This window comes from Carcharodon carcharias, chromosome 13, assembly GCF_017639515.1.
Source record: "Carcharodon carcharias isolate sCarCar2 chromosome 13, sCarCar2.pri, whole genome shotgun sequence".
Classification (NCBI taxonomy): Eukaryota; Metazoa; Chordata; class Chondrichthyes; order Lamniformes; family Lamnidae; genus Carcharodon; species Carcharodon carcharias.
Genome location: NC_054479.1, coordinates 105,107,940 through 105,120,641, shown reverse-complemented (window position 1 = coordinate 105,120,641; position 12,702 = coordinate 105,107,940). Strand labels below are relative to the sequence as shown.

Genomic DNA, 12,702 nt, shown 5'->3' with positions numbered 1-12,702 from the left:
CCAAATCTTGATTAATACACTTCTGAAAACCACATGATAGTAACCCTGCATAATTTGAGATGGTCATAAGTGCCACATTTCATGCATTAATTCTATCTGTATATTTATGAAATGCTGAATTTTTTTCATTCATGAGTTTCCTTCTTTACATTTCTTACCATGGCCTCGTACTGTAGGTCAAAGAACTGATTTGGGGGTTTTCCAATTAATGGCACCAACTCTTCAGTTTAAGACACTGAACAATGAAGCATGTCAACAGGATCCTAAGTGTTATGATTTTGGTTTTATTCACCATTAAGGTGACAGTGTTAAGAGCAGCACTTTCAAAACCTTCAGGCCCCCCCCGCCCCTCTCTCTTGCAGTGATTCTACTGATGCTAACAAGCTAAGTATTGCTCATTTCAAGTACTGGCCCAGATCTGCAATAGTAAAGACAGCAAATAATCAACATACACAATCATTATTCCTCTGAAACCAGTAGCAACTTATGGAGTTCACACGTGTAGTCAAATGCAGAAATTCAGAAGCTACTGTCAGTAATCCTACAATTCCCCATGGAGCACAGTGTTGAAGTTCCCCAGGCTGCAATCAAGTAGAAATCACTGAACTGATGAGAAGTTGCATTTTTTGTCACTGTAAGAGCCCTTGGAGTGGCCTGTTAGCTCAGTTGGCTAGCCAGTTAGTGTGATGGTTCAGGATAACACCAACAGTATGGAGTTCAATTCCCGTTCTGGCTGAAGTAGACATGGGGCCTGCCTCCTCACCCTGTCCTGTCGTACAATCACAGCATAAGCCATGGGTTGGCGCCCCCAAATAATCAAGGAGAACAATCCTTTTAAAAAAAAATACACATTGTTGAATATAGTGTAATTCGGTTCTTAAATGTACTGAACAGCTTCACTGTCCTTGAAAACTAAATTCATTTTTGCAGAAATGTCTAGATTATGAGAATAAAATCATTTTAAAAAAATACAAAGTTTATTATTACTCCCACGTGTATGTCTCAATCATTATTTCACTCTCTGTAAACTTAAAAGTGAAAAGTTCTGTGTATTCTACTTCCTGGTATGTGCAGTGAATGTATGTGCTTATGCAAGTGAACAAGTTCAAGAGGAAAGAACAACAAATGAAAGTCAAGCATTTGGTCTGCTTGCTGCTGTTATTAAAAAGCTGCTCATGGATAAATGATAAGCAAACCAAAACACCTCAATTCTGCTATTAGGTAATAATGATATGTCTGGCTAAGTTATTGTACAATATAAACATGTGTGGACTCCCATAGATCTTTAAGTTATTGTTACTATCATCCATTCATTTTAATTTTTGGCCTCAATTATATAAACAATGCATTATTCAATGCAGTACTGTTTTCAACCACTAAGTTAGAAATTCAGCCCTTTTTCCAATACAGTCAATTACTCATTCAATCTTGTATAACGCACACAATTTGCAACAATACTCAGTTCAGTTTACTCTGGAGTTTTCTGATCTGCCAAGCAATACCCCTCTCCTTCCCCGCCCCCGCACATTTTGGTTTACGGCTGTAACTTATTTTGATTAGAAAATTGCGTGTCTTCAAATGCGTTTACAATCTGCGTCACTCTTAGATCTTAAGCTTCCTTTCTTAACATCTCCCTGATATCAACAACATTCGTCCCGATTTCTTTTTGGGGGGGGGGGGGGTGGGAAGGAAGAGAAAGTTGTTCAAAAAGAGCAGCAGGCTTTAAAAATGTGGTGAAAAAAACCGATTTGCTTTTTATCCCCCGAAAGATTAGTTTTTATTGAAGGGGGAAATGCAGACAGTAAACAAATGTCTGGATTCTGCTCACAAACACGCAGAAACTTTAAATACATCATCATGTGACTCACACACCCTAAGTAGATAGCAGTGAGCCTGCGCGTCAGCTCATTCATTCAGAACTGCGTAACAGGGCAGTTTAATAACAAATTATCTTCGGAACAAGTTTTTTTTCTCAATACATACACTTATATATACATATATATAAAATGAATCGCCCTAATTATCGCGCTCAATATTGACAAGTAAATATGTCACCAACTCGGGGAATGTTGGAGCCCAGAAAGCACCCGAGCCATAAAAATGCTATTAGTCACCAAATCGGGTACTAAAGTCCCAACAGTCCGCAGGAAATTTACAGACAATTTGGAAAAAAGGAAGTCGAATAAAAACAAAATGGTCTCGACAAAAGAGACGCCAATCTGACCGCTCGACATTCTCCAGCTTGTTTCCCCCCCCCCTCACAATTCCCAGAAACAGACGCCACAACAATTACCCTAAACGTCAAATTTAAATAAAACGAAAGGAAAACAAAAGCTGAAGTGATTAAAGTTGAGCGAAGGGCGTCAGTTAATCTGATTGTTGGTGGTAGCTCGGGAGCTGTCACGAAATGAATGGGAGAAACGTCACCCATTAAAAACAACAAACTTATCAACAATAAGCTAGGACACGTCACAATTTCTCTGACTCTAACTCTCTCTCTCTCAGTCCCAGTCTCCCCTCCTGCCCCACAGCTGCTGTCTCCCCTTTACTGCCTCCCCATCCCCTACCTCGCCGCCTCGGTAGAACCACTCCACCGCCCGCCAATCCCCGAACTGTTTACATTCCGCGAGCTTCACTCACCAGCTCCGCCGCCATTACCGAGTTTCCCCTGAGCGGCGGAGGCGGGTTCCCAGCCTCTCCACCCAGCCCGCCCATTGGACCGTCCGTTCACATCAATCAAAGGGACGCTTGCCGTCCATTGGAGGAACGCGGCGCACGCGTCATGGATGGAATAAACAATAGTGCGCGGAGCACGCCGGGAGAAGTTCCATTCTACCCTTCCCCCCCAAACTGAAGTTCTCACGTATAGTGTCTGAAGCAGTTTGGGCAGGGTAATATCCCAGGCACCATCATCTTCAGCTACAGGCCTAAATGGCCAAGTGGTTATGGTACTGGGTTTGTAACCCCAAGATCAAGAGTTCAAATCTCACAATGGCAAACTATGAAACAATGTAACTTCATCTGAAACAGATGGAAACAGGTTTACTCAAAAAAGAGTATCATCTTCAGCTACAGGCCTAAATGGCCAAGTGGTTATGGTACTGGGTTTGTAACCCCAAGACTCAAGAGTTCAAATCTCACAATGGCAAACTATGAAACAATATAACTTCATCTGAAACAGATGGAAACAGGTTTACTCAAAAAGAGTATCATCTTCAGCTACTTTATCAATGACGTTCCCTCCATCATTGGGGACGTTCGCTGATGATTGTATAATGTTTAGAACCATTCGAGACTCCTCAGATACTGAAGTAATCTGTGCCAATACGCAACAAGACCTGAACAACATTCGTACTTGGGTTAACAAGTGGCAAGTAGCATTTGTGCCACACAAGTACTTGGCAATGACCATCTCCAACAAGATAGAATCTAATTACCTCCTTCACACTCAATGGCATACAATCACTGAATCAACACCCTGGGTGTCATTGACTAGAAACTTAACTAGATAACCGCTAGAGCACGTAATTCATCTCCTGCCTCCCCAAAGCCTTTCCACCATTTACAAGGCGTGATGGAATATTCTTCACGTAGCTGGATGAATGCAGCTCCAACAACACCCAAGAAGCTCAACACTATCCAGGACAAAGCAACTTGCTTAAATAAAAGCAAAAAAACTGCGGATGCTGGAAATCCAAAACAAAAACAAAAATACCTGGAAAAACTCAGCAGGTCTGGCAGCATCTGCAGAGAGGAACACAGTTAACGTTATGAGTCCAAATGACCCTTCAACAGAACTAAGTAAAAATAGAAGAGAGGTGAAATATCAAGCAACTTGCTTGATTGGCACCACCTTAACATTCATTACCTCCATCACCGATATACAGTGACTGTAGTGTGTACCATCTTCAAGATTCACTGCAGCAACTTGCCAAGGCTTCTTCAACAGCACCTTCCAATAGGCAACCTCTACAATCTAGAAGAACATGAGCAGGAGGCAGATGAGAACATCACCTTTGCAAGTTCTCCTCCACATTATCCAGAGTTAGAAATATATTGCCATTCCTTTATTGCCAAAACTCTTATGGTCAAAATTCTGTAAGTCCCTCCCTAACAGCACATGGGTGTACCAAATGGACTGCAGCTGTTCAAGATGGCAGCTCCCCACCACCTTCTCAAGAGTAATTAGGATGGGCAACTAATACTGATGTTGTCAGCACCTGTGAATAAGGAAAAGGTCTGTTCCACTATGATCCTACACAATTTTCAGTCCTTTAAGCAAACAATGAGGCGCTTTCACAATAATCCCAAGAATGGGATTATGGGATTATGGTATTGCCAATTGAAAATTGCCAATTATTAAACCCAGTAACTCTTGTAAATGACACTAAATAATGTTTGATTAGCATGGTACATAAGTGTAGCAGAATATTTGGGTCCTTGTTTTGAGAGAAAAGGTATAATATTGGGTGCTTAAACTCAGAAAGGTGCATTGCTCTGTTTATGTGATTGTCGCTCAGGCCAGAATACTTTGGAGGAAGACATCTGTGTAGACCCTGGTCAAGTCTCATCTTTTTTCACTTGTGAACCATTTGAATTGTCCATTATAAATAGATTAGCAAAAGGCATGATCATACATTGAAATATTTGGTTGTTTATGTTGCACAGCTGGGATACTGTACAACTCCTACACATTAGAATAAGTGGGGCACTTAATACAACACCAATAACAACTTACATTTATACAGTGTCTTTACCGTATTGAAACACTCCAAAATGCTGCACAGAAATATAATCAGAAAAAAATGACACTGACATTAGGACAGCTGACCAAAAATTGAAGGACCATCCTAAAGAGAGAGAGAGGTTTAGGAAAGAAATTTTCAAACTTAAGGCCTTTCAATGATGGGGTGAAGGGAGTGAGGATACGCAAGAAGCCAGTGTTGGAGGAATGCCAAGTTCCCAATAGGTTACAGCCTCAGGGAGGTTATAGATTGGAAGGAATAAGGCCAGAGGGTTTTGCACATGGTGATAAGAATTTTAAAATCAAGGCGTTGCTGGGTGAGCCAACGTAGGTCAGTGAGCAGAGTAGTGAATAATGGTTGGAACTTGATGCAAAGTTTTCGATGAGGTTAAGTTTATGAAAAGGATAGAAAATGAATGGTTGGCTAGGAAAAGACTGAAATTATCAAGTCCAGAGGTAAGAAAAGCAGGTTTCAGCAGCTGACAGATTGAGGCAGCAGTGGAGAAGCACAATGATGAAGATGGATGTAGGTAGTCTTTTTGATGGAGAGAATATGGTGTTGGAAGGTATTTAGGGTCAAATATGATCAGATTGTGTCAGTAGGCAGGGCGGGGGCATGAAATTGGTGGCTAAGGAATAGTTTGTGGCAGTACCAAAGGCAATGTCTTTCGTGATCTCAATATTTAATTGATGGACATTTTGGCTCATCCAGTGGAGGAAAGAGAAACTATTAGAGGAGATTCTCTGGTTACAACTGGACAGTTAAGATTGAAACCAGGGAAGGCAATTCCATTCAGCTGGACAATGAGGGAGAGGTGTTGGAGGAGAATGATGTGGTGACTATGCCAAAGGCTGCAGGCAAGTTGAGAAGGATGAAGTGAGATAGTAAACCATGGTCACAATCACACATGTTATTTGTGACTTTGAAATGACTATATTTCAGTGCTGAAGTAGTAGTGATGGAAACCTGATGGAAACCAGGGGAGGAGGTGAAGGCATGGTAGTATTGTTGGTGGACTAGTAATCTAGATAGCCAGAGTAATGCTCTGGGGACCTGGGTTTGAATCCTGCCACGGCAGATGGTGGAATTTGAATCCAATAAAAATCTGGAATTAAAAGTCCGAATGGTAAATGGTAAAAACCCAGCTGGTTCACTAATGCCCTTTAGGGAAGGAAAACTGCTGTCCTTACCTGGTCTGGCCTACATGTGACTCCAGTCCCACACCAATGTGGTTGGCTCTAAATGCCCTCTGAACAAGGGCAATTAGGGATAGGCAATAAATGCTGGCCTAGCCAGTGTTGCCCACATCAAATGAATAATATTTTAAAAAATTAGAGTTGCAGCAAAGCTGGTAATGCCATTGTATGTCAAGGGGAGGGGGTGCTACTTTCTTAGTGGAGATAGCTGTTCCTGGCACTTGAATGGTGCAAATGTTACTTGCCACTTCAGCACAAGCCTGGATGTTGTCACACTCAGTACTGCCTTGATGTCAAGGACAGTCATTTGCCTCACCTCTGGAATTCAGTTTATGTCAGTGTTGGGACTTGTGATGAGGTCTGGAGCTGTGATCCTGGGAGAATCCAAACTGAACTTCTGTGACCAGATCATAGGACCATAAGACCATAAGACATAGGAGCAGAAATTAGGCCATTTGGCCCATCGAGTCTGCTCCGCCATTCAATCATGGCTGATACATTTCTCAACCCCATTCTCCCCGTAACCTTTGATCCCCTTACCAATCAAGAACCTACTATCCCAGTTTTAAATACACTGAATGACATGGCCTTCACAGCCTTCTGTGGCAATGAATTCCATAGATTTACCACTCTCTGGCTAAATAAGTTTCTTCTCATCTCTGTTCTAAAAGGTCGTCCCTCTACTCTGAGGCTGTGCCCTCAGGTCCTAGTCTCTCCTACTAATGGAAACATCTTCCCCACATCCACTCTATCTAGGCCTTTCAGTATTCTGTAAGTTTCAATCAGATCCCCCCCCCATCCTTCTAAACTCCATCAAGAATAGACCCAGAGTCCTCAAATGTTCCTTATATGTTAAGCCTTTCATTCCTGGGATCATTCTCGTGAACCTCCTCTAGACCCTCTCCAGGGCCAGAACATCCTTCCTGAGATATGGGGCCCAAAATTGCTCACAATATTCTACATGTGGTCTGACCAGAGTCTTATAAAGCCTCAACAACACATCCCTGCTTTTATATTCTAGTCCTCTTGAAATAAATGCCAACAATGCATTCGCCTTCCTAACTACCAACTCAACCTGCAAGTTAACCTTAAGAGAATCTTGGACTAGGACTCCCAAGTTCCTTTGCATTCCAGATTTCTGAATTCTCTCCCCATTTAGAAAATAGTCTATGCCTCTATTCTTCCTACCAAAGTGCATGACCTCACACTTGCCCACGTTGTATTTCATCTGCCACTTCTTTACCCATTCTCCTAACTTGTCCAAATCCTTCTGCAGCCTCCCCACCTCCTCAATACTACCTGTCCTTCCACCTATCTTTGTATCATCTGCAAACTTAGCCAGGATGCCCTCAGTTCCTTCATCTAGATCATTAATGTATAAAATGAAAAGTTGTGGTCCCAACACTGACCCCTGCGGAACTCCACTAGTCACCGGCCGCCATCCTGAGAAGGACCCCCTTATCCCCACTCTCTGCCTCTTGCCAGACAGCCAATCTTCTATCCATGCCAGTACCTTGTCTCTAACACCATGGGCTCTTATCTTACTGAGCAACCTCCTGTGCGGCACCTTGTCAAAGGCCTTCTGGAAGTCCAAGTAGATAACATCCATTGGCTCTCCTTTGTCTAACCTACTCATTACCTCCTCAAAGAATTCTAACAGATTTGTCAGGCATGACCTCCCCTTGATGAATCCATGCTGACTTTGCCCTATTTTACCATGCACTTCCAAGTATTCTGAAATCTCAGCCTTAATAATGGACTCTAAAATCTTACCAACGACCGAGGTCAGGTTAATCGGCCTCTAATTTCCCGTCTTTTGCCTCACTCCCTTCTTAAACAGGGGGTTACATTAGCGATTTTCCAGTCCTCTGGGACCCTCCCTGACTCCAGTGATTCCTGAAAGATCACCACGAACGCCTCCACTATCTCTTCAGCTATCTCCTTCAGAACTCTGGGGTGTAATCCATTTGGTCCAGGTGATTTATCCATCTTCAGACCTTTCAGTTTTCCTAGCACATTCTCCTTGGTAATGGCCACCATACTCACCTCTGCCTCCCAACTCTCTTGAACTTTGGGGATGTTACTCGTGTTTTCCACCGTGAAGACTGACGCAAAGTATCTATTCAGTTCCTCCGCCATTTCTTTGTTCCCCACTACTACTTCTCCTGCGTCATTTTCCAGCGGCCCAATGTCCACTTTTGCCTCTCTCTTACGCTTTATATATCTAAAAAAATTCTTGCAATCTTCTTTTATATTACTGGCTAGTTTACCCTCATATTTAATCTTCTCCCTCCTTATTTCTTTTTTAGTTGTCCTCTGTTGGTGTTTGTAGGTTTCCAATCCCCTGGTTTCCCACTGCTCTTCACCGCATTGTATGCTTTCTCTTTAGCTTTTGTACAGTCCCTGACTTCCCTTGTCAGCCATGGTTGCCTTGTACTCCCTTTAGTATGCTTCTTCTTCCTAGGGATGAATTTTTGCTGTGTCTCCCAAATTACTCTCAGATCATTGTAAGTTCCACCTAATAGTCTGTTTTAATAGTCTCAATTCCTTCTATCACTTTGCCAACTGGGAGTAGCCTGATAGGGCAGTAATTATCCAGATTGGATTTATCCTGCTTTTTTTGAACATATCACAACTGGACAATTTTCTACATTGTTGAGCTGATGCCAATGTTGTAGATATTCTGGAGCAGCTTGGCTAAGGGTGCAGCTAGTTCTGGACACAGGCCTTCAGTGCAAGAGCTAGGATATTGTAACTCTTTTGAGTACAAACCTGTTTCCATCTGTTTGAGATGAAGTTACATTGTTTCATAGTTTGCCATTGTGAGATTTGAACTCTTGATCTTGGGGTTACAAACCCAGTACCATAACCACTTGGCTACTTAGGCCAAGCCCAGCTAGAATATTGTAGTCCTACTCTGGTTTCTCTGTCATATGAAACAAATCAAATTGACCTCAGACAACCAGTATCTCTAATGATGGTCATGAGAACTATGCACATGGAACTCTAGCTTAAGAAGGTTGCAAACATTTCTCCTTGTTTTTTGCACTCATAATGGGCTGTACCATCATTTGAGGATGAGGATTCTCATGGAGCCTCCTCTTCCCATTTGTTGCTTAATTATTGGCCACCATTCACAACTAGATGTGGCAGGAGTGCAGAGGTTTGACCTGATATATTGCTTCTGTTGTTTAGTGTATATGTATCCTGTGTTGTAGCTTCACCAGGTTGCAGCAGATTGTAGGTATTTTTTTCATTTATTCTTTCATGGGGTGTGGGCATCACAGGCAAGGCCAGCATTTGTTGCTTGACACTAATTGCCCTGAACTAAGTGGCTTGCTATGCCATTCCAGAGGGCAGTTAAGGGTCAACCACATTCCTGTAGGTCTACAGTCACCTATAGGACAGACCAGGTAGGGACGGCAGATTTCCTTCCCTAAAGGGAGATTAGTGAACTCCATGGGTTTTTACAACCATCGATGATAATTTCATGATTATCATTACTGAGACTAGTTTTCAATTCCAGAATGTTTAATTCAAAGCCCACAAGCTGCCATGGTGATATTTGAACCCATGTCGTTAGAGCATTAGCATGGCCCTCTGGATTACTATTCCTGTGAAGGTACCACTATACCACCATCTCCTCCGTAGGTATCATAGGTATGCAGATACACTGGCAGTGACCCAGGACAGGGATCCAGATTTGAGAATTTCTTTTGGTTGTTTCTTTCATTATTTTTGGATTAGGCTATTTCCCATAGTGCTTTGGCATTAAAATTGTTTCTTTGTTTAATGCCATGTCAAAAAATCAAAATGCTTAACAAAGAAGGGAAAAGTGACACGCAGAAAGGAGGAGATAAGTTAAAGATATCCCAAAAATGTAGCCAGGTGAGTTTTTTAAAGATGTTTTTGCAGGAAGCTTAGAGACATCGTAGCGAATTGAAGTATTGCCCACTGGTGGTGGAACAGGGGAAGTGAAGGTCAAGCAGGTAGCCAATATCAGAAGAGGATGTGAGCTCAGGCAGAATTATTGCAAGTTATTATTAGGATTGGGCAAAGGTATGGAGTGATTTGAAAACAATGACCTGGAAATTGATAGACTGGGAGATTTGAAGTTTACGGAGCTTGGTGAGAATAGGATTAATGGACATTCATAATCTAATACCTGAGGCTGTTGGGATACAGAATTTGATCAATTTGAGACTGTAAAGGGTGGAGAGGGTATTCAAGAAATCACAGTTTTTTTTTTTAGTGTTTTGGCAGTGGAAGTATATACACAAGAGATGCACGTTATTAAAATCGAGCCAGAAATTGAGGGTGGTCTAATCATAGCAGACACCTTGGGGAGGATTTTTTGCTTGTTCATTCATGGGATGTGGGTGTCACCGGCAAGGCCAGTATTAATTGCTCAATCCCAGTTGCCCCTGAGAAGGTGCTGGTGAGCTGTCTTCCTGAAGACAACTGAATGCCTTGCTAGGCCATTTCAGAGCTCAATTATGAATCAGCCACATTGCTAAATGGGTCTGGAGTCACTTATCGGCCAGGCCATGTAATGTCTTTCCCTCAAGGACATTAGTGAACGAGATGAGTTTTTAACAACTATCCGGTGCTTTTCATAGTCGCCATAACTGATGCTAGCTTTTTATTCCAGATTTATTTCTGTGGCTGAATTTTACGTGACCCTGCGGTGAGCCATGTAAAATGGGCTGGGTGTCCACCCCACTACCTTTCCGCCCACCCTTGAGTGATTTATGGTGGGGGGAGGGCGGTTTTTGGAGGCGGCAAAAAGGCAGGGGGAGGTCGATCTTCAGGGGCTGCCCTTTGCCGATCATGGGATGACCCCTTTAGATTGAATTCCCACTTCCTTTCTACCTGCACCCTCCCTTAAATCCACCCCCGCACCCCCCCACACCGCCAGCCACACACCGCCAGCCCCACACCGCCAGCCCCACAGCCTCTCCCTAATCTACCCAAACCCTCCTGGCCCAAGATCCCTGACTTACCTGCTCCAGGGATCCAAGGCCTTGGGATCCTCTCTTCACCAGCAATCCCGACAGCAACCGCCGATGCTTTCCTGGTGCTGCCAGGACTGATGGAGCTTCCGGCTAATCTGGTCAGGACTTCCACCCCAGTGAGGGGCGGAAGTCCCACTCGGCCCTCTTTAATCAGCCCTGCAGCACTTTATGGCTGTGAAGCAGGTCAGCGTGGGGCATGTTGGCTCCACGCCAATGGATTTCTGGGAGGGTGGGGGTGAGCTGACCGCACCTCCTCCCCACCCCCCTAATATCATTCAGCAACGTGTCTCCTGCCAATGCAAGATAGCCACCCATACCCGTCTGCGTATGCACACTTATCTGAACATGTGCAGAAAACCAATGACAGATTTTTGTCCTACCAAAGCTTGGGTTGTCCAGGGCTATTTTTAAATTATAAAATACCATTGTAAATTGATGTGGCACGATCAATGAAATGAGCGGAGAACTGCAGTCATAAAGATAAGAACTCAGAATTATAAACAGGTCCCACACAGACTAAGACTAATGTTAGTTCAGCCTGTAAAGCATCCCACAACATTGCACACCTTATACTGCAGATTTTTTATTAGTCTGTGTCAGTTCTCCAGTCGCCTGATGTAATTTTCCAACAACAAATTGAGCAAAAGGGAAAAGGATAAATTACAGAAAGAGTAACTTATAAACGGAATATGCTGGACAGAATGAGCAGGTCTGCAGCACCTATGTAGAAGCTCGGGTTAATGGGTTCGAGTGCTGAACCTTGTCGAGAACTGGAAACTAAATCCTAGATTTCTCACCAGAGATATTGTCCGGGATGTTCCAGTCCAAACAGCGGCGGGTTTAATGGTGGGTCGGCGGGTTTAATGGCGGGTGGGGGGGACAATGCAGCGGGAGCTGAAAAAGTTGTTTCCTGCTGGCAATAAATGACAGCAGGAATGTGTGCTCTCGGCTGTCATGGCAGGTCGCCATTCCCGCTAGAGACCAATGTGAAGCCATTTTGCATCCCATTAATGGGATACAGATGAAGCCCCAACTGGAATCATCCCTCTCTGTCCAATTATCCGCACTGCCAGCCGGGATATCACCACGGTCCGGAACATGTCTGGACAGCATGGTGTGGACATGCTGAGACTCACCTGGGAAAATGCCTGTGGCAATGTGCGGACAGTGGAAGATGGAGCCCTCCAGCGACCCTGGAACACAACATGCGGCGATGACTGGGTGGAACATATACCATGTGGATCTTCACGCTGCAGGAGCTTCCAGGATGTGGATCTTTGCACTGCAGGTGGACGGCTGCATGAGGTACTGTTGGGGCGATGGTCTGTGCTGGGAGGCCAAATTGGACGGGGAGGAGAAGAATGAAGAGGAGGCGTGGGTGTGGAGGGCTTGAAGGGGGTAGGAGAGGTTGGAGTGGTAGGGGAAAGAAAAAGATGCTGCTAGGGTCATGGAATGGATGAGGTGGTATGGAGCAGGAGGGTGGGAAGGGCTGTGGCGGAATGAGGGCAGTATGCAGGTGTGAACTGGCATGGGAGGGGTGTGCATGGACTTGTGGCGGGTGTGCATGTGTGAACCAGCATGGTTGGGGTAAGAGAGGAAAGGAATTCAGAGGAAGGGGTCTGTGATGTCAACTGGGGACCATACTAAGGGAATGTTGAGGCCTGGGGATATCCAAGGAAATTTTTGATTGGATGGGATGGTGAGAGTTAGAAGTGGACAGTGGGACCCGGTAGAATAGGAGGGTCC

The 12,702-nt window shown here is 43.9% G+C and overlaps 1 protein-coding gene across 10 annotated transcripts in view; it reads right to left on the bottom strand.

Moving 5' to 3' along the window:
* Window positions 1–11,124, bottom strand: part of hbp1 (HMG-box transcription factor 1) — a 66,391-nt gene extending 55,267 nt beyond the window's left edge. For 2 of the 10 annotated variants that reach the window (XM_041202370.1, XM_041202371.1), the window contains exons 1-2: window positions 2,641–2,671; window positions 453–831 (exon numbers count right to left, since the gene is read on the bottom strand). Coding sequence is in view for 3 of the 10 variants with exons in the window: in XM_041202372.1 (XP_041058306.1) it covers window positions 2,641–2,655 (15 nt within the window). In the remaining 7 variants the exon portion in view is untranslated. Of the gene's footprint in view, window positions 1–452; window positions 832–2,640; window positions 2,712–3,868; window positions 3,977–10,944 lie in introns of those variants that run through there. The other 8 variants (XM_041202372.1, XM_041202375.1, XM_041202378.1 and 5 more) reach the window with 6 other exon arrangements.
* Between the last annotated feature and the right edge of the window lie 1,578 nt (window positions 11,125–12,702).